This window comes from Marmota monax, unplaced genomic scaffold (genome assembly GCF_021218885.2).
Source record: "Marmota monax isolate L192 unplaced genomic scaffold, Marmota_monax_Labrador192_F-V1.1 WCK01_AAM20220418_F8-fsc00100, whole genome shotgun sequence".
Lineage (NCBI taxonomy): Eukaryota > Metazoa > Chordata > Mammalia > Rodentia > Sciuridae > Marmota > Marmota monax.
The window spans coordinates 5,575,008-5,596,277 of record NW_026693872.1 but is presented as its reverse complement, the minus strand read 5'-3'; the positions used below and the strand labels follow the sequence as shown (position 1 = coordinate 5,596,277).

The 21,270-nt window shown below is 37.2% G+C and overlaps 1 protein-coding gene across 1 annotated transcript in view; it reads left to right on the top strand.

Moving 5' to 3' along the window:
• Positions 1-1,929: 1,929 nt before the first annotated feature.
• The window catches only part of Vps8 (VPS8 subunit of CORVET complex), a 252,174-nt gene continuing 232,833 nt past the window's right edge, over positions 1,930-21,270 (top strand). The window contains exons 1-3 of the mRNA XM_046462585.2: positions 1,930-2,027; positions 13,896-14,130; positions 14,897-14,965. Of these exons, the coding sequence (XP_046318541.1) occupies positions 13,978-14,130; positions 14,897-14,965 (222 nt within the window). The 5' untranslated portion in view covers positions 1,930-2,027; positions 13,896-13,977. The remainder of the gene's footprint in view (positions 2,028-13,895; positions 14,131-14,896; positions 14,966-21,270) is intronic.

Here is a 21,270-nt window from a genome sequence, read left to right as displayed (position 1 = left end):
TAGTGGTAGAGTTCTTGCCTAGTATGTGTGAGGCCCTGGGTTTGATCCCCAGCACTGGGGGAAAGGAGAAGTTAGAAAATTTCTCATCTCTCCCCCTATAGCCCTGTTTCCTTAATTTCTGCCAATTTAACAGTTCTCTGTTAACAGGGATTCTGGTCTACCAAATGCTAGACAGCCTTCTATCACACATACATACACAAACACTGTGTGTATATATACACGTAAGTGGTCATGACTGAAATGTATTTCTTACTGGAGGTGATGATTAAAGAAATTTGAAAACTATTGACCATACATACAATGGTCACATTGGGACAGTAACTAGTCCCCAAACTCGTTCTGGATTGCCATTGACCCCACTGTTGCCTCAGTTAGGCATTCTCCCTGTTCTCTGCCTACTGAAGTCCTTCAAGGCCCACATGTATTCCACCTTCTTCCTGAAGTGGTCGACTACTTCCCCTCATCTCTGACCCTAAAATGATGCTCCCATACCTCTCTTTATGTCACTATAATCAGCCTGTGTTGGTGCTGTCATGATGCCTGTATATGGAGATCTTAGATCAAGAGCATCTGGAGGACAGGGCTGTGTCTCTCCCATTTCTGGGTCCTCCGAAGGCCCAGAAATGTAGCCAGGTCATTGCTCAACACATCTCTGCCAAACTGAATATTTTCTTTCTGTATCTCCTTCTAGTAGCATGCTTTCTTCTTCTAATTTCTTGACCATAAACCCAGCAGGATCAATGTTATTTACCCCAGGGTCAATGTTATTTACAGTGATGACTGTAAAAACCAGTCTGTCCTAAAAGCTTTCATCTTTCTTCTGTAGTAATAATAGAAATAAATAAACATTTTAAAGATGTCTCCTTTATTTGGGAGTGTGTTCCTTCTATATTTTTGATTTTATGATGCATTTTTTTGCAGAGCAATGTTGATAAATTAGAAAATAATAGTCTTTAGTATGCGTAATTACTATCTTTAGTGGCAAAGTAAAAAATTGGCAATTCAGTGTTCATCTTCAAAAATTAAATAATTTTTTTTTTCCTTACTAGCTGCAAAACCCCAAAGTCAGTGAATCAGCTATCCTTTCTGAGCTGGCTGAAGGTAGGTTCGCTTCCAGAAGACCAAGTGAACTCACTGTCATGGTTTAGATGAAAGGTGTCTTCCAAAAATTCACGTGTGAAACAATGCAAGGTTCAGAGGAGAAATGATTGGGTTTTGAGAATCTTAACCCAGTCAATGAATTAATCCCCTTTTAGGGATTAACTGGTAACTGAAGTGGGAGGGTGTGGCTGGAGGAGGTGGGGAATTGGGCGTGGCCTTGGGGTATATATTTGTATCTGGCACCTGGAGACATTCCTCTCTGTTTCCTGATGATCTTGTGAGCTGCTTTCCTCCACCACACTCTCCCGCCATGATTTACTGCCTCACCTCGAACCTCTAGGAATGGAGGCGGCCTTTTATGGCCTAAGACCTCTAAAACCATGATCCCCTAAATAAACCTTGCCTCCTTTACAGTTTTTCTGTTCGGGACCTTTAGTCACATCGGTGAAAAAGCTGACTAAAACACTGACCTAGGGTTGGAAGAGATTTTCTTTCTCAAGGAGTGGTACTTAGTTTCCCAGGGCGTATATAATCTACACTATTCTGGAGTCTAGCAAGTGTGCAATAGTATTATCTGAAAAAACAACGTACGTGCCGCAATTAAAAAATATTTTATTGCTAAAAACTGCTAATAATTGTACCTTCAAGTGAGTCATTTCTGCTGGTGCAGGGGCTAGTCTCAAGGTCGATGATCTGCGCTCCTCTGACGTTATCATTCATTGAGTCCTTAGCCCCAGACAGTGTATCTCTAGCCCTTTAAATAGGGGCGTGGTTTAGGCTCTCGGACCGCCCAGGAGAAAGCGCGCCGAGAGGAGGTAAGCGGAAGCGTGGCCACCGGTGGTAGAGTACTGCGCATGCTTGAGGCTAGAGCAGGGGGCGGGGTCACGTGAGTCTGGAGTCCTGGGCCGGAATGGCTTCAAGCTCAGGTAACTAATCTCTTGAGAGCCGGCCATCAGGAGGGGACCCAGAGACCGGTTGTATCGCGGGTGGGAGGACAGCGCGCGTGCCAGGTCGCTGAGCCCGGGTCTTCCCCTCCTCGCGGCAGTGGCGCGGCCTCAGGAGTTGACAGGGCAGCCCCTGATGGGCTAACTGGACTGGGGCCACCGGCCAGGCAGGTTGACTCTGGGTCGGAGGGGCGTGTCTTGTGTTTGGCCTGGAACCCGGGCAGGCAAGTTTCCACTGGTTGGTCCAAACGAATGGAGGCTACGGGGCAGGCGCAACCACTCCCCCAACTGTGAGACTTTACGTGGTGGGTGACCCTTCCACCCTCTTCCTCCGGCGATGTGCAGCCCGCCTACCGCAGTGGAGGTTCCTACCTTACAGGATTGCGGTGCGCTCTTGTGAGGCTGGTTCCAACTCTCTCTGTACCAGCAAGGTGTGCCACAGAGTGAGCACAGCGGGTTGAAAGGTGGATCCCTAAAGTAGAAGCCACCGCTATGCCTTTTCTAGTCCTCCAGGAAGTTCTATCTCTGGTACTTTTAACTTACAAGAAGGAAACCCCAAAATGTTTGGGTGTACCAAATGAGGAGGGTAGGATGGGATGGGGTATACATGGCTTTGGATTATGGGAAGACTTCTCTAAATTAGCAGGCCCCTTTGGTCCCTTCCACTCCCTAGAGTAGTTTTAGAATGCACAGAAAAGCTTGTGTCTTCTACACTGCCCATTCTACCATACTCCCTCCCCAACCAAACCAACAAGGAGAGTAAGCATAGATGTTAGCTGTGGTGTTACTGTATTCTAGATGTCTGTGTTTGTGAGATAACTACATCTGAGGGATGTGTGTGTGTGTGTGTGTGTGTGTGTATGTGTGCTTATAAGACATGGGTTTGCTTATGTTAGATTTAAGCAGAGTAGGTACTGAATCTTCTGGCAATAACTGGCCTGTCCCATAGAATGTACAGTAAAGGTAAATGGGAAAATTTTCATTTACACTATTGGGTTTCATATGACCAAAGATACATAGTTATATATGAGATAATTCTTTGCAGATCTACTGAACAATAGTATGTTGACGTTTGTTTCTGTTTTCTTTGTATCTGGACCATCAGCAGCAGATTAATTTTTTCTGTCTTCCAGAATATTGGGGTATCTTGTGATTCTTAGCTGTATCCCACTGTTCCATAGACATTTCAACCATATGACACCAAATGTGAATTTTATGTGTGAAAGTAAAGCCTTTTGAACTTAATAAAACTTTTGATCTATTTTTAGGTTTCAATAAGTTTAGATGGCATCTTTTTTTTTTTGATCCACAGTTTCAGGTGTTATCTGTACATATTTTTAAGATCAAACTGCTCCATTCTGAACTGAGACCTGAATTAATGTTTGAATTGTCATCACTCTATATAGACATGATAAAAGTGCATTCTGTGTTTTAGTCAAAAACTATAGATTTGCCTGGGATTTTTCACTGTTATGAATTTGTTAGATTTTACTCTGGTAGCAATCACACTTTTCAAGTTAAGGCTTTTCCTGTTACTAGTGACAAAAACTCAATTCAAAGGAGCTTAAACAAAAAAGATTTATTGGCTCAGAAACCAGGGTAGGGCTAGGATTTCACTAAATCACTAAATGATGTTCTTCTGTGTCTCTTCCTCTCCAAAAGAGGATATCTAACTCCTCAGTCCCCATCTCTGCTTCTCTAATTGCAAGTTTCATTCTATTCAATTACGTAAGCGCATGAAAGATGGACTCCAGACACCTCCAGTGTCACATCATCCAAGCTGTGTGCCCTAGAGAGAAAACTGCCTTCAGTGTTTACAGATTCCAAGGAAGGACCCTGATTGGCCTGAGTGGACTTGAAAATATCATATGCCTGCTCTTCTGGCTAACGCTGATAGGATATTTCATTGGCAGCACCATCAAAATCACATGGTTGGAGTAGAGCAGGAGCACCTTCCCAAAGGAATGGTGGTAAAGGTGCTAGGATATTTTAACCTTTGTTTTCCCCTCTGCATTTCAGCAAGAAGTTTCTTCTTGCCTTTACCTCCCCTCTGCCCACAAAAGAAGAATAAATTTTGTGACTACATTCTTCCTGACATCTACCCAAGAGAAATTGAGATGATAATTTAACTAATTGAGGATTAATAAAGAAGGCCACCAATCTACTCAGCCTGTAACTTGTATGGAATCCTGTCTTTTGAACATTTAACAGATAATTCACAAACACTAGTTTTGTGTAGAAGAAAAGGGAATATAAGTAAGCTTACACAAGCCTTTTATGATTTGTAGGAGGAGACCTTTGGGATTGGGATGGATCTTTGAAGGAAGATTCTTATAATAGGGACTTATTAGAAGCTGGAAAAAAAGTCATTTTTTCTCTTGTATTAATTTCACTCATCACCTCATACACATGTTGATATGAAATTGATACATAATGTTAGTACTTGGACTTAATGTAAATATTTATAGTCTTTTTATTCTGTACCTTGTGATAGGGAATCAGATCTTTTTTTTTCCTAGAATGGGTGCTACTGTGGGTTGTTTATGTCTGCCATTTGGTAGTACTAGCTTAATTTAGCACTGTGTATGAGAAGATCTCAGGTACCATTCCTTCCTTCCACTTTTCTTTTTAACATGTATTATTCTTTATATACTTTCTAAGTTTTAAATGACTACTCTTTTCTTTCTTTTTTTTTTTAAATTTTAATTTAATTTTATTTTTTTGGTGATGCTGGGGATTGAACCCAGGGCCTTGGGCACGTAGGCAAGCACTTTACCACTGAGCTGTATCCCCAGCCCCCACTCTTTTCTTTTAAACAATTTTCCAAGAGAGGAGGAAAAGAAACAGTTTTTCATAGACTTTTTCTTAGTGACAGCTGTATGCACTTTGGGCTATTGTTACCTAATGGGAAGAAACTTTAGGACCAAGGAAACAACTTATCCCAATCTATAGTGCCATTGCATCTAACACAGTCTGTTTTTGAAGTTCCTGGGTAAGATGAAAATTGATATGCACAAAGTACTCCTGAAAAATATCTTGGAAAATTCAGTACCCTCAAAGTGCCCTGAAAAGTAGTCATATCAGAGACTAAAATATGACTTCTCAGGAAGTCTGACATAGCCAGTGTTTGCTCCACATTGGAGTAGCATGCTGTTTTTATTATGTTTTTTATATATTTTTAGTTGTAGTTTATTTATTTATTTTTATGTGGTGCTGAGGATTGAACCCAGCACCTCGCATGTGCTAGGTCAGCGCTCTGTCGTTGAGCCACAACCCCAGCCCCTGCTTTTATTATTTTAAAAACAGATAAAGTAGATTGCTTGTGTATGAGGCATGCAGAAACAGACTGACCAAAAGGACTGCAGATGTCCACCTCCTTTTTTGTACTTACTATGAAGCATACAGTTACTAAGTGGAAGTACCTGACTCTCTGTGAATCATTTTTTTCTTGTTTTCTATTTCTCTCTCTCCTTACTGAATATAATAGTTGAATTCCCATAAATTGAACAGATGTGTGATACATTTCTACTGCTTTCATGTATGAGCTAAATTAATGTGAAAGAACATGAAATATTTAAGATTATTGAGTTTGGGGCATACTATACATGTGCTAAGTGATCATTAAAAAAAAAAATTATTCTTAGCTGGGTAGTGGCACATGCCTATAATCCCTGTGGCTTGGGAGCATGAGGCAGGAGGATTGTGTAAGTTCAAAGCCAACCTCGGCAACTTAATGAGACTTTTTCTCAAAATTAAAAACAAACAAACAAACAAAAACAGAATGAGGATATGGTTCAGTGTTTAAGTACCCTTTGGTTCAATCCTGATTATCCCCCTCCACACACACAAAATGATTCTTAGGGATCTAAAAACAAACAAGCTCTTCTAGATGCAAAACAATGGAACTTGTGCAGGTGGAGGTTTGTTGGAGTAGAGTGATTAATATATCTTATAACAAATACCAAATAATCAGAACTTCTGTTTGAGGCTCTGGAAGCCAGTGTTGCGGGGCTGTTTTCATAGGGAGAGGAGGTTGGATGAATAGATCAGTTGATGAGTTCCCATGTAATTAGGCACTGGGAATATGGTAGTGAACATGGCAGATCTGGTCTTCACTTCCTATATGCTAGTAGGGTGGTGGTGGTGGTAGTGGTGGTTCGGACAATAAAGAAATTATGTAATGTGATAACCAGGATAGAAGAGAAGAATGTGTTGAGTACATATTAACAGGGAGTCTGGTCAAACAACACCATAGATTTATTTATTTAAGAAATAGAATTTTATTTTTATTTTAATATTTTTTATCTTTTAGTTGTAGTTGGACACAATACCTTTATTTCACTTATTTATTTTTCTTGGTGCTGAGGATTGAACTCAGAGTCTCGTACATGGGAGGCGAGTGCTGTACTGCAGAGCCACAACCCCAGCCCCAAGGAAATAGATTTTTAGCTGGTAAATATGACCTGTAGTGGTTGACAAGCTTGATTACAGAAAAGTAGAACTCAGTTGTAATTTGGCTTATTATGACACAGATTCCTATATACTATGTGTCAAATAATGTCCTCTGAAGCTTAACAATTACAGGTAATAAAACTCATGTTTAATTTGTAACACAGGTGTTATTCCTGTCTCCCAATTCTGTGTTAGTAAGCAATTTTAAAAATTCTACATAGAATACAAGTTAGTGAACTCAGTGATGTGGAAATACATCCCCATTTTTATTGCATAGTTGGGGAGAAAAGATAGTCATATGGTAAATCAACTAATAAATCAAATTGAGAAAGTAGAAACCTAATAGAAGTTAACTCTGTATTGTATTCTTTTCTTCACAAACCAACCACAAGCAAACCAAAGAATTAGAAGAGAAATACTTGGATTAGGAAGGCCAGAAAGGAAGCTAGCATATTACATTGTTTCCATATCATGTTTTCATGAAGAAAGCATCAAGCCAGTTTTGAAGAAGACATGCTTAGCCAGGTGTGGTGGTGCACACCATTAATCCCAACTAGAAATACTGAGGCAGGAGGATCACAGTTTCAAGGCTAGCCTCACAAATTGGTGAGACCCTGTCTCAAAATAAAAATAAAAAGGCTGGGGATTCATCTCAGGGATAAAGCATTCCTGGGTTTAGTCCCTAGTACCAACAGCCCTAAACAACAACAACAACAAAAAGACATGCCTTCTGGATTGGGCTATGGTCAGGGAAGGAAGAAGTGATTGGCAAGTCCCATCTGAACAGTGCCCACAAGGAATGAAGGAACTTAGACAAATGTAGAGGAAAAGGAAAGAGCAGGTGAATCGGCTTAAGATGACATGGAAGGAAAGTGGGAGCAGTTCATGAAGGATTCCGACTGCATGTAACTAGTTGTGAAGGAAGGAGGAAGTAGAGAGGTCAGATGTCTGGAATCATAATCTCAGAATTTGGAATTTTATCCTGTAGGCACCGGGGATCTTTAAAAAAAATGAAACTAACAAGTTACATTGTTTCCATATTATATTTTCATGATATCTTTCTGTCACAATGTAGTAAATTTTTAAAAATCTGATTTCCCTGTGATATGAAAATTATCTTATAAGGACATGTTTAGAAGGAAAAGAATGTCAGAATGTTAAACAGGATCCTGGAACTTGAGAACAGTTGGGAATGTTTGTCAGTGTAAAAAACTGGCCAGAGTTCCATATTGACCTAGTCCATTATAGGTCACATTCTAGAATTCTTACTCAGTCAGCTAGTGTTATAATGGGGTCATTACTGTTTATATGGGACATGTCTTTTTAATGGTCCTTTATTATTAATTAGTTGGGAATTACCCTATTAATTCAGAGGAAATAACCTTGGGAATTATTAGGATGTCAGATAATCTTAAGTCTGGACTATTATTAGTTTAACTGCATCCTTGGTAATAATGATTCCATGGCATACATTTCCTATTAGATTAATCTGTTTTCATTCTAGGAGAGACTAAAAAATAGTTATGTAAGCTATTGTGTTGTCTGCAGGTCTTGTGTAGTATGGCATTCCCTTAACTTTAAAAACATTGGATCGTCTGGTGATTGGGTGAAGAACTCGTTGTAGAATTCCATCTCAACAGGAAGAGATGAGTAGTTCAATGTCAACCTTTGTACTGAAACAGTTCTTAAGTGATATCTGAAGTAGCATCTGCATCAAATGTGTTATATTAAGCATCATTTATTAAGCATTTCATCATTGGTCTGTATGTTGGAATGAAGAGCTTGCTCAATACGTATGAGTGCAACACCAACTGACAAAGGAGGGGTTAGTATTTCAGAATGTTGGAGATGTGGTCAAAAACAAATTAATTGAAGTTTGCATATTCATTTCCTATTGTTGCCATAACAAATTGCACAAATTTAGTGGCTTAAAACAACACAGATTTATTATATTATGGTTTTGTAGTTCATGTCTGGCTGATACCTGTCTCACAAAAGTCAAGGTGTTGGAGCAGGGCCTTGGTCCTTTGGGAGGCTCTAGAGTTCATTTCCTTTTTTTTTGTTGTTTTTTTGTTTTTTTGCAGTTTCTAGAGGTTGCCTATGTTCTTTGGTTCTTGGCACCCTCAAAGCCTGCCATATAGCAGAAGCTGACCTTGCTTCTCTTGATACATTACTTTCTCAGGCTCTGTGACACTCTTCAGCCTCCGTCTTCTACTCTTAAGTACTATATGATTATGTTCGGCCCCCCACATGAATATTTCACAATAATCTCTTCATCTCAAAGTCCTAATTTAATCACACTTGCAAAATCCCTTTTGCCATGTAAAGTAACATATTCACAGGTCCAAGGAACTAGGACTAGCATCTTTTGACACTGTCATTCTTTCTACCATAGGTGCAGCCATAGCTCAGTTAATTTCTGAAAAATTCACAGAAGCTGCTCTAGTGATCTGTTCTTTAAAAAAAAAAATCTGAATAGGGTAACTTCAGGTCTATTTGGGCTAGAAAAATTTGCTAACAAGAAGAAAGATATAGCTGCTCAAAAGTGACTAAAGAAGAGCTAAGGAAGACGATATGGTTGACTTCAGTGATAAGGTGTAGACCAGTGTTGATGTGAAAAAAGACCAAAATGTGGATTTAGAATGAGTTAGCAGTATAAAACACTTCTCAATATCACAATTAAAGGTTTTTATTAAGTGTCTTTGATGACTTTGCTGGGGACTACACTAGTCTTAGGCAAACCATCATTCAGCTCATGAAGAAATTGCTGATGTGACAGAAGAATCTGTAGGATACACTTAGCACTTTTGGTTAGACCTTTACAGAAATACTTGATCTTGTTTTGAGTCTTTAACTTTAGAAGAATTCGGAAATCTTGAGGAAATTGTAAATGATAATAGCTAATGTTTCTTGAAAATTATTGTGTGGCCAGGTATTATTCTAAATGCTTTACAGTCATGGTAGCACTGCAAGATAGGTAGCTGTATTCCTCAGAGTGAGGACTCTTTGAGTTGTGACCAAAAGTAAAAAGAAAAAAAAAGTGTGGTAGAGGAGAGTACGTAGATTTATGTAACCAAATTGCCAGAAGCCTATGAGTAGAGCTAACTTCTTGGAAGACTAGAATCTGGGTCTTGAGTAATGTCAGGATTCTCTTTCCTCCTTTTCTCTTTCAAAATATTGATTTCATTCTAGGGAATCTGTACCTAGAATATAAATTCTGTCAGTAGAAGTGGGCCTCCAGTGATAGATGCTTTGTAGGTGTGTAGTTGATAGGTGTTCGATTAGTGACTTCTTTTTTTAACACAAGAGTGTTGGGTGGGCAACTAGGGGCTGCTCAGTTTAGAGAACCATGGAAATTGTTCTTCCTTTTCAGTTCCATTTTAGTGAATGCTGATGAAGGATTCTGTCTGTATCACATTCTTCCTTTTACTAGGGGAGTTTTGACTGGAGCCTACACATAAAGTGTATAGTTTAAGAACAGCACCTCATCTCCTTTTCCAGGAGATGAGGTGCTGTTCTGAGCAGACAACACCAATTTCCACACTTGTTCCATTTCACAGATGTAGGAATAAAGGGATTCGGAAAGGGTAGCCAAATTGACCAAGATCACTGATAGGAGCTGGTAAAGTCTAGATTCAAACCTGGTTTTAGTGGACTGTTTGGATTGTGTTCTTTGCTCTTTGTTGTAACATAAGTAAAAGGAGCTCAGTGAGGTAAAGTTGGGAATGGAGTAGACATCCTGTGACAGAATGATATTCTTTCTTTCTTCAGAGAATGCTTGATTTCTTGATACTTCAAGGGATTTTAGTGTTCATAGATGCTGAATTGTTATTTGGTCTTAAAATGTCTTAACTTCAGAAAGGAAATGAGAAGAACCAGAAAAATATTGTTTTCATTTCTGAGTTACTTTGAAAGATAAATGTGAAGCATTAAGCATTTTAAATTATTAAATTATTTAAATAAAAGTTTTTTTCTTTATGCTCATTTCCTTAAAGAACTGTAGAAGAATAAAACTTTTAGTAACTGTCCTTGAGAGCCACTGACTGTGAATTATATATGTTTGTGAATAGTTCTTGAATAATTATAGCTGTTTTGCTTAATGGGACTATCAAAAAGTAATTTGTCATGAACCAATTCAGTCTTCTTTGAAGAAAGGCATATACACATTAATACTGCTATCTCACTTGGTTCTTTGCTAAGGAACAGTACATTTAGTACTTGATATTGAAAAGATAACTTTTAAATGTTGCCAGATACAGAGTACCCTCAGTTACGTCTTCTAGGAATGTATTGATGGCATGTGCTTTGTAGGACAGAGCATTAGTTTATTTTCTGAACCATGTCAAAGAAATTAGTATACATTTGGTACTAGAAAAGTTAGCTTCAGCTCTTGAAATATCAGTTTTCAAGAATCTACGTATTTCTACATGGTAGTTATTAATTTTTTTTAATATGATAAAAATGAAACATTAAAAAAGGGAAGTTATAGGTGCTAAAACAATGAACCTCATTAGATAAAATTATTAGTGAGTTTGGGGCACGTTACTTAAAAGCAACTAATCTTATTTACCTTTTATTTTATATTTTTCACAGTGCTAGGGATTGAATCAGGGCTTTGCACATGCTAAGCGAGTACACTGCCACTGATGAGCTACATTCCCAGCCCGTCATTAACTATAAAATATTAAGTTATCTCAATCGCTGAGTTGTTGCCAGTCCTTTTTTTTTTTTTTTTTAACTTTAAGGAATAAGGAACCCTATGAAGGGTACACTGTGGGGCTAAGGGTTAGTGGTAGTAATGGTGAGTATACCCCCAAGTGCAGTGTGTAGTTTGAAGAAGTTTTGCACTGAGATATGCTGGTTGTACCCCCCCCCCCATCCTTGGGGGATACCATCCAAGATCCCCACTTGATGCCAGAAATTGTGGAGAGTATTGAACTATGTACACTGATCCCTCAGTGTTCATGGGGGACTGATTCCAGGATCCCCCAGCTAACTGATACCAAAATCTGTAGACACAGGGGTCCCTTATATAAAATAATGCAGTATTTGCAAATAACCTACACACATCCTCTTGTATACTTAAGTCATCTCTAGGTAAGTTATAATGCTTATTAAAATGTAAATTCTATGTAAATAGTTGTTATATTGTTAAAGGAATGATGACAAGACAGAAGCAGATTTTTTAAATTTACATATTTGATCTGTGGTTGGTTGAATCCATGGATGCAAACCCTATAGATATGGAGAGTCAATTGTATATACAAACATATGATAAAGTTTAATTTATAACTAGGCACAGTAAGATTAATAACAACTAATAATAAAAGATAACAACTATAATAATATGCTGTGATAAAGTTATATGAATGTAGTCTCTTGTTCTCAAAATATCTTATTTTACTCTACTCATCCTTCTCGTGATGATATGATATGGTACAATGCCTGTATGATGAGATGACATGAGTTGAATGATGAAGCAATTATCACACATTATGGTGATAAGCTTTGTTGTTTAAGGTGCAATAGCAAAACTACTACAGATTTCTTTTTCCTTCTTTGCTATGTCATAGATAGAAGATAAGTTATTACTGTAGTTCTTAGTGACCTTAGCATATTTGTTGTTGTTGTTCCTTATTATGTCAATAACTTTTATCTTCACTTAAAGGACACACCTAATGGCTTCTCTTTGGCATATTCAGGTTGCCAGCATCACCACTCTTGTTCTTTGGGGCCATTATTAAGTAAAATATGGTTCCTTTAATAAAGCATTGCAATTCTGTGATAGTTGATCTGATAACCAAGACAGGTACTAAGTAACTGACAGGTGAGTAGTGTATGTACTGTGGATACACTGAACAAAGGAATGAGTCACATTCTCAGTGGGATAGGTCAAGATGGTGCGGGGGTTTTTATTGCACTATCCAGAGAGCAAGCAATTTAAAAACTTACTATTTTTTTTTTTTTTTTAACTGGGGATTGAACTCAGGGGCACTCAACCACTGAGCCACATCCCCAGCCCTATTTTGTATTTTATTTAGAGACAGGGTCTCACTGAGTTGCTTAGCACCTCAGTGTTGCTAAGGCTAACTTTGAACTTGTGATGCTCTTGCCTCAGTTTCCCAAGCCACTAGCATTACAGGCATTCGCCACCGCTCCCAGCCATGAATTCTTTATTTCTGAAAAATTTCCATCTAATGTTTTCAGATCAAAGTTGACTATAAATAACTAAAACCACAGACTGTAAAACTGGATAAAGGGAGAATACTGTACTGTGGAAAACACCTAGATTAAGGGCTGGGGTTGTGGCTCAGTGGTACAGTGCTCCCCTAGCATGGATGAGGCCCTGGGTTCAATCCTCAGCACCACATTAAAAAAAATAAAAACACACACACACACATTAATTAATTAAATATATTGTATCCAACTACAGCTAAAAAATAAATACTAAAAAAAGAAAACACCTAGATTAAGAAACAAAATAACCTTTATTATCATTATTACTCTAATCTTGTTTCTGTTTTCATATTTTTATTTAATTCTAAATTGGCACAACTAAGTGGATTAAAAAAAATTAAGGCTCATAGCCTAATTGCAATACTACCTCAAAACATTGAAAAGAATATTTAATATTAAATTATTAAACTTATACAGATTTTAAAATACATTTTTAGTTTTCAGAAATGATAATCTTGCAAGTATACCAAATTATCTGTGTTTTTGCTAGATCATAGGGTTCTGTTGTTTAGAGCTGTGAAATATTTAAAAAAGGTAAGCATGTCTAGTTTTCTTTACTATTTTATTTTTTCCTGAAAAAGTCCATGTTTCTCTATGACTGTCTTTCTTTATAGAAACCTCTGGTAGAATGTGTAGTTATTTTATCCTGGGGTCTCCTGCAATATGTCCGAACCCTTAGGTATGTTAGTGTTGTATTAACTAACTAGGTCTGTGTTCTTGGTGTCTGTACTAAGTTCCCTGAGGCATCTGTGGCCCCATGTGGATGCCAACCACAAAGCTGGTCTATATCCTTATCTCCAGGGGAATGAAGAATTACCCTGAGATTTGGGAACATGGGGAAGGTATTAATTGTAGCTCTTGGCACAATTGTACCTTCATGCTATTAGACACATCAATCTCAGCCATACTAATTCATGACTGGCACTGTAACCAGTTTCATAACTTTGGGTGGTGGACCACTTCCCAGGCTCCTTGAATCAGAGTTAGTTGTTCCTTTTTTATGCTCTTGTGGGAACCCCTCCCCCCCATATTTTATCCTGTACTTCAGTGTCAGTTTTTCTTTGCCTATAATCAGATGACTGAGTGAGGTCTGACCAAGTAAGTCTTTGGAATGTCCAGTTGACAAATCTAAATGATACTTTTCTTTTTGTTTTAAAAAAGAGATTCAAATCATTGCACTCTAAAGCCAAAAAGAAGACGAATACTTGCTTGGATTGGTTGAATACATTTATAAAAAGTAAATATGGAAAATGAACCAGACCATGAGAATGTGGAACAGAACCTTTGTGCCAAGACTACTGAAGAAGAATTGAATAAGTCTTTTAATCTAGAAGCTTCACTTTCAAAATTCTCTTACATAGATCTGGACAAGGAACTGGAATTCAAAAATGATCTGGTAAAATTTTAACTCTTGTCAAGTGATGATTTTAATCAAAGTGTTGGTTAGAGAGTATTTTATGACCCAGATATTCTTAATCTGTCTGTGGATAGTTTAATGAGATACAGTGACTCTTTGTGTGGTCCATTGCAGTGGTTAGAATGATATTCTCGTCATTTGATCTTCAAAGTTCTCACAGCAACATGACAACCCATTTTATAGGTAAAGATTCCGATTTGCAGCTATATTAAATGACTTTTTAAGGTCGTAGAGCTAGTGGTAGGTTTAGAATTCTTGTCTGACACAGCAACTTTTTCCCCCCATTGGTTGAATATTATATTAACGAGTCTCTACCACTGTATTTAATGACAAGTTGCTTGAATTAATTGTCTCTCACATAATTTATGAAATAGCTAAGAAACATGGTGTCACATTTTTGCATGTTGCTTATGACTTATGTCTAAACTTAGGAAATTAGTTGTTTTATCATGTTTCACAAAGCAGGTGTAAAAGTTCTATAGCAAAGCTTTCTGGAACAGGCTGTCATGATGGTGCAGTCTGTGCATACATGTCCTTGATAGTCACTGAATGTATAGATAGGAAAGTTGACAGTTTTGAAACATTTTGATTTTACCCTTCTTGTCATGGATTACTGAGTTGACTGATCATGGTACTTAGTTTGTTTTTTTAATTGACAATGGTTCTAATAAATTAAAACACCCTTACTATGATAAGGGGAAAGGCATCATTATGTGAGCATTGTTTTTTTTTTTTCTTTATTTAGATTGATGACAAGGAATTTGATATTCCTCAAGTTGATACTCCTCCAACACTGGAAAGCATACTGAATGAGGTAAGTAGATACTAATGATCACTGTTATTTTGTAGTATTGATTTTAATACTTTTGGGTTAGTTTGATGTATCTAGATTTACACTACCCAATATAGTAGCTGCTAGTCAAATGTGTCAATTTAAAAATTAAATTGTTTACAGTTAAGTAAAAATTCAATTTCTCAGCTGCACAAAGCGTATTTCAGGTGTTCAGTAGTCACATGTTGTACTCTAATAGATGGCATGGGTATGGAATATTTCCATCATTGCAGAGAATTCTGTTGGACAGCACTAATCTAGATTGTGAATTTTTTAAGGGCAGAAACCATATCTTGTTTGTCTTTAGTTTCTGTGCCCAGCACAATGTCCAACACTTGGCAGAGTTAAAAAATATATCTTATTAGGACTGGGGCTATAACTCAATGTGGTAGAGGGCATGATTAGCTTGTAATGAATGAATATAAATACATATTTTTCTTTTCTTAAGTGAATTGAAATATTAAATTTATTTTACTTTTAAGATTTGTTTATGTACTCTTAATGATTAGTTATCTCTATTGGTGATCATCAAATAGCTCATCCTCTAACACGAAAGAGCATTTTGCAATCTTAAAGTGTGCTTTATCACTCTTCTACACGAAGGACACAAATGTTCTAGTATTTATTTTATGAAGAATGTGTTTATTAGGAAGTTTTTTAGCTTTGAAATGGTGTTATTCTTTACTGAATTGGCAGATCAAAGGGATTTATAAGAGTACATGGTCAGTGACAATATGTCTGTTGTTATGTACTATTAACAACTCTTCAGCTCAGTCTTTTTGACCTTTTAAAAAACTTTCTTAAGACTTTTCTTAGAGGTTTCAGCTTATAATTTGGGAAAGACTATATGTATAAATCTATTTCAGATCTATAGTTTTGTTTTCCAAAAGATGAGGATGCAACTGTTCCCCAACATAAATGCCCACTGATAACTGTATCTCTGAATGGATTGGAGCTGTCTGTATCCCTTCTTTACCTGTACTTTTAGGGTTGTAGACAGTACTTCGTAGAATGTAAACTACTTTCTTTGTGAATTGTATCTTTTATGGCTTCCATTTCTATTTTCTACATCAGATTGATGTGGCTGTTACTTTGAATTTATTTTAACTTCAAAATGTTCTGTATGATCTATATTGAGACTTAAGCAGTTTTATTTTTAACAAAGGTGGCATTGGACCCTGAAAGAGTATCCTGTTACAGTGAAATGTTCTTTATTTATTACTTTCTAATATAGGGAAATCTTTTCATTTAGAGATGAGAAGATTTAGTAAGTTTTGTTAACATGGTCTTAATCTCATTCTGATTTTAATTATCTTACCAAGTGTGAAGTGAAAATAATTTTGGAAGACTGTATATAATGCCCTATTTGTACATCTTTATATAATGTTGGCAAAGAAAATAATGCTCATATGAATAAGACTGTAGTTCATACTGAAGACAAACTGTCCTTGGACACCTTCTTATCTCTGAGTAACAATAAATACTGTCATTAGTGGTTTACTGAGAAGATAATACAGTTATCAAAGTGTAATTTGGTGCATGGTGCGTTTGGGGCATGGTGTTAGATGCTGGGCTTATTAAGTGCTATATGACTGTGTCCTTGAGAGAGAAATGGGATTGGAAATTGGCCAGCCTTTATACCTCCAGGGAGCTGGGCAGGTAGATAAGTAAAAGAAAAGATAGTTTCAATTGTAGACCATTATAAGACTATAGGGGAGGACAGTATTAAAAAGATTAGTTTAAAAAATGAAAGGAGCAGAAATGTAAATAAGTCTTTGCTCTAGGATACGCAGATGCCTGTGTTCTATAATGTTCATTAATACTAATTTGAAGGGAGGCTGGAAGAAAAAGACATCCAAGATATTTTTAAAAATGAAAAGTTAGAGATTACCAAGACATCCTAGATCTAAGAACTGAGATCATGAAATAATATTGCTAGGCCTGTCATTCTTTGAAACTCTGTTGTCTGAGGTTTTTAATTTTGAAATTCTATTCTTTACCCATAACCTCCTCCTACTATTTCCTTACTTCCATTAAACTTGTTCTTTGACTTCATCAAGACCAAGTCTCTTGATGCTTCCTAACTTCCCAGTCTCAGAGTGGTTCTGGGTTTACTTTGATCCTACTTTCTGATTGTACAGGCAGAAATGTCTTCTTGAGCTTTTTATTGAAGTATAACACACATACAGAAAGGTGCACAAATCATAAGTGTACAGCATGGTAAATTTTTCACTAATGAAACAGCCTTTGTAACCAGAATTCAGATAAAGAAGTGAAACATTACCAGCATCCCAGGCTCTTCTTATATTCTGTCTACTACTGTTCTAACTTTTACCATTGATTGGTTTGCCTGCTTTGAACTTCATATCCATGGGATAATGTACTTTTGTACACATACATGTGTATACATGGAATATATACTCTAGTGTGTCTGACTTATGTTTTTAGGTTCATTCTTTTTTGGGGGGGCTAAGGGGGTTACCAGGAATTGAACCCAAGGGTTCTTGACCACTGAGCCACATCCCCAGCCCTGTTTTGTATTTTATTTAGAGACAGGGTCTCACTAAGTTGCTTAGAGCCTTGCTTTTGCTGTGGGTGGCTTTCAACTCTCAATCCTCCTGCCTCAGCCTCCCGAGCTGCTAGAATTACAGGCATGTGCCACCGTGCCCAGTTCATATTTTTGTATGTAATTGTTTATTCATTCTCATTGCTGTATAAAATTCTTTATGTATATTACATTATGTATTCATTCTACTTTTTTTTTTTGTACCAGGGATTGAACCCAGGGGTACTTAACCACTGAGCTATATCCCCAGCCTGTTTTTTAAATTTAATTTTGAGACAGGGTCTTGCAAATTGCTTCCAACCTCCCTAAGTTGTTGAGGCTGGCTTTGAACTTGTGCTTCTCCTGTCTCAGCCTCTTGAGCCTCTTGGGATTACAGGTGTATACTACTATGCCCTGCAGAGAATATTCTTATTCATGGATTTTGGTGTATACACACATGCATACACACACAAAAAAAAAAAATTAAAAAAAAACATGCATTACATATTACTTTTAGGCACATCCTTAGGATAATTGGTAAGTCATCAGGTATAGTTGTATTCAGCTCCACCATTTTTTAAAGTATTTGTATCAGTATATACCTCTGGGAGCAATATATAAGAGTTCTGATTACTGCTTACATACTTGTCAGCTTTTGAATTTTTCTTTTTCGCTTTGGCCTTTCATTTTTACAGGTGTATAGCATTATCACATCATGTTTTTAATTTGAATTTCCCTGAAAACTAATGAAGATGGATACTTTGTCATATGTTTTGGCCTTTTGGATATCTGTTTTACAGATTGTCCTTAGTCCAGTTAATTCTCTTGAGGTTTTTTTTTTTTTTTAAAGAAAGTGGTTTACAATCCACAAAACTACAACTATCTTATATTTGATAAAGGGGCTAAAAGCATGCAATGGAGGAAGGATAGCATCTTCAACAAATGGTGCTGGGAAAACTGGAAATCCATATGCAACAAAATGAAACTGAATCCCTTTCTCTCGCCATGCACAAAAGTGAATTCAAAATGGATCAAGGAGCTTGATATCAAATCAGAGACACGCCGTCTGATAGAAGAAAAAGTTGGCTACGATCTACAGTCGGTGGGGTCGGGCTCCAAATTCCTCAATAGGACACCCATAGCACAAAAGTTAATAACTAGAATCAACAAATGGGACTTACTCAAACTAAAAAGTTTTTTCTCAGCAAAAGAAACAATAAGAGAGGTAAATAGGGAGCCTACACCCTGGGAACAAATCTTTACTCCTCACACTTCAGATAGAGCCCTAATATCCAGAGTATACAAAGAACTCAAAAAATTAGACAATAAGAGAACAAACAACCCAATCAACAAATGGGCCAAGGACCTGAACAGACACTTCTCAGAGGAGGACATACAGTCAATCAACAAGTACATGAAAAAATGCTCACCATCTCTAGCTGTCAGAGAAATGCAAATCAAAACCACCCTAAGATACCATCTCACTCCAGTAAGATTGGCAGCCATTATGAAGTCAAACAGCAACAAGTGCTGGCGAGGATGTGGGGAAAAAGGTACACTTGTTCATTGCTGGTGGGACTGCAAATTGGTGCAGCCAATTTGGAAAGCAGTATGGAGATTTCTTGGAAAGCTGGGAATGGAGCCACCATTTGACCCAGCTATTCCCCTTCTTGGTCTATTCCCTAAAGACCTAAAAAGAGCATGCTACAGGGACACTGCTACATCGATGTTCATAGCAGCACAGTTCACAATAGCAAGACTGTGGAACCAACCTAGATGCCCTTCAATAGATGAATGGATAAAAAAAATGTGGCATTTATACACAATGGAGTATTACTCTGCATTAAAAAATGACAAAATCATAGAATTTGCAGGGAAATGGATGGCATTAGAGCAGATTATGCTAAGTGAAGCTAGCCAATCCCTAAAAAACAAATGCCAAATGTCTTCTTTGATATAAGGAGAGTAACTAAGATCAGAGTAGGGAGGAAGAGCAGGAGAAGAAGATTAACATTTAACAGGGATGAGAGGTGGGAGGGAAAGGGAGAGAGAAGGGAAATTGCATGGTAATGGAAGGAGAGCCTCAGGGTTATACAGTGGAGGGGGTAGAGAGAGAGGAGGGGAGGGGAGGGGAGAGGTGGGGAGGGGGGAGGGTGGAGGATGGGAAAGGCAGCGGAGCACAACAGACACTAGTATGGCAGTATGTAAATCAATGGATGTGTAACTGATGTGATTCTGCAATCTGTGTATGGGGTGAAGGTGGGAGTTCATAACCCACTTGAATCAAAGTGTGGAATATGATATGTCAAGAAATTTGTAATGTTTTGAACAACCCACAATAAAAAATTAAAAATAAAAAAAAAAAAAAAAAGAAAGTGGTTTAGGGCTGGGGATATAGCCCAGTTGGTAGAGTGCGTAAGGCCTGGATTCAATCCCCAGTACCACCAAAAAAAAGAAAGAAAGAAAGAAAAAAAAGAAAGTGGTTTATTATATATGCTAATAAAAGCCCTTTTCTAGATATATTAGATATATTTATTGCAAAAATCTTCATTGGTTCTATAAGATACTTTTTTACTATACTAATGTGTATTGATGAACAGAAGTTCTTAATACAGTTCAACTTATTAAAGTTTTCCTTTATGGTTAGTTTTTATGTGTCATGTTTATGGAAATTTTGCTAATTCCAAAGGTCATGATAATATTATCCTATTTTGTCCTAAAATTTTTATTGTTCCACCTTTCACATTTAGATCTGTGATTCATCTAGAATTTTGAGTGTGTGTGTGTTAGTGTGCGGAGTCCACTAGCACCATTTACTGAGGGGAGTATTATCTGTGGTGTCACCTATGTTATAAGTCAGGAGATTATGTGTATGTGGACCTGATTCCATTGGTGTGTCTATGCTTCCCCCAATATTACATTCTAATGCTTGAACCTTTATAATAGGTCTTGATATCTGTTTTCCAGCTTTGTTATTCTCCTTTGAGATTGCTTTGCTTATTCTTGGTCTTTTGCATTTCCACTCAAGTTTTAGAATCAGTTCATTGATTTACATACACGTAGATACACACAAATTATCTGAAATTTGATAGGAGTGTGTAGATTTTACGTATCAGTTTGGAGAAAATTGGTTACTATGTGGCAGTAGCTTTAAATTCGGTCTTGACATCCTGAATTCTTTTATTTTCTTAACTTTTTCTTTACTTATCCTATAAGCCTGGCTTAACTTAGCTAATCTATTTTCCTTAATTATGTCCCCAGGCTGCTTTAGAAAATCAAATAAGGTTTTAATTGACTTTCTTGCTTAAGACCTTGGTGTTGCAGTTCTTATTTTTGAATTATTTCCTTTCTCTTTTCTACAGCAATTGTTTCAATCTTTTATAGTTCTCAAGTAACATAATGTGTCCTTGCCAGTGCTAACCCTTTTCTTAGCAGACTTATGTGCAGAGATATCTGAAAAGAAGTTGTAAATAAAGACCTAAACCTGAACAGAAACATTGGTACTAAAAACAGATTTTGTAGTATTTTTAGCATAATATGGTACTTAAAACCATAGGTATGGACAAGGTTAATCAAATAGAAAGTGTGTGAAGTGGGGAGAGAGCTAAGACTGTAGTTTTGGGGGAACAACAGCTTTTAAAGTTTGGCTGAGAAGAAGCTAGACAACATGATTGATAAGAGTCCATATAAATTGGAGAAGAACCAGGAAAGAATCGATCTAGGGGAGATCGAGATCAACCAG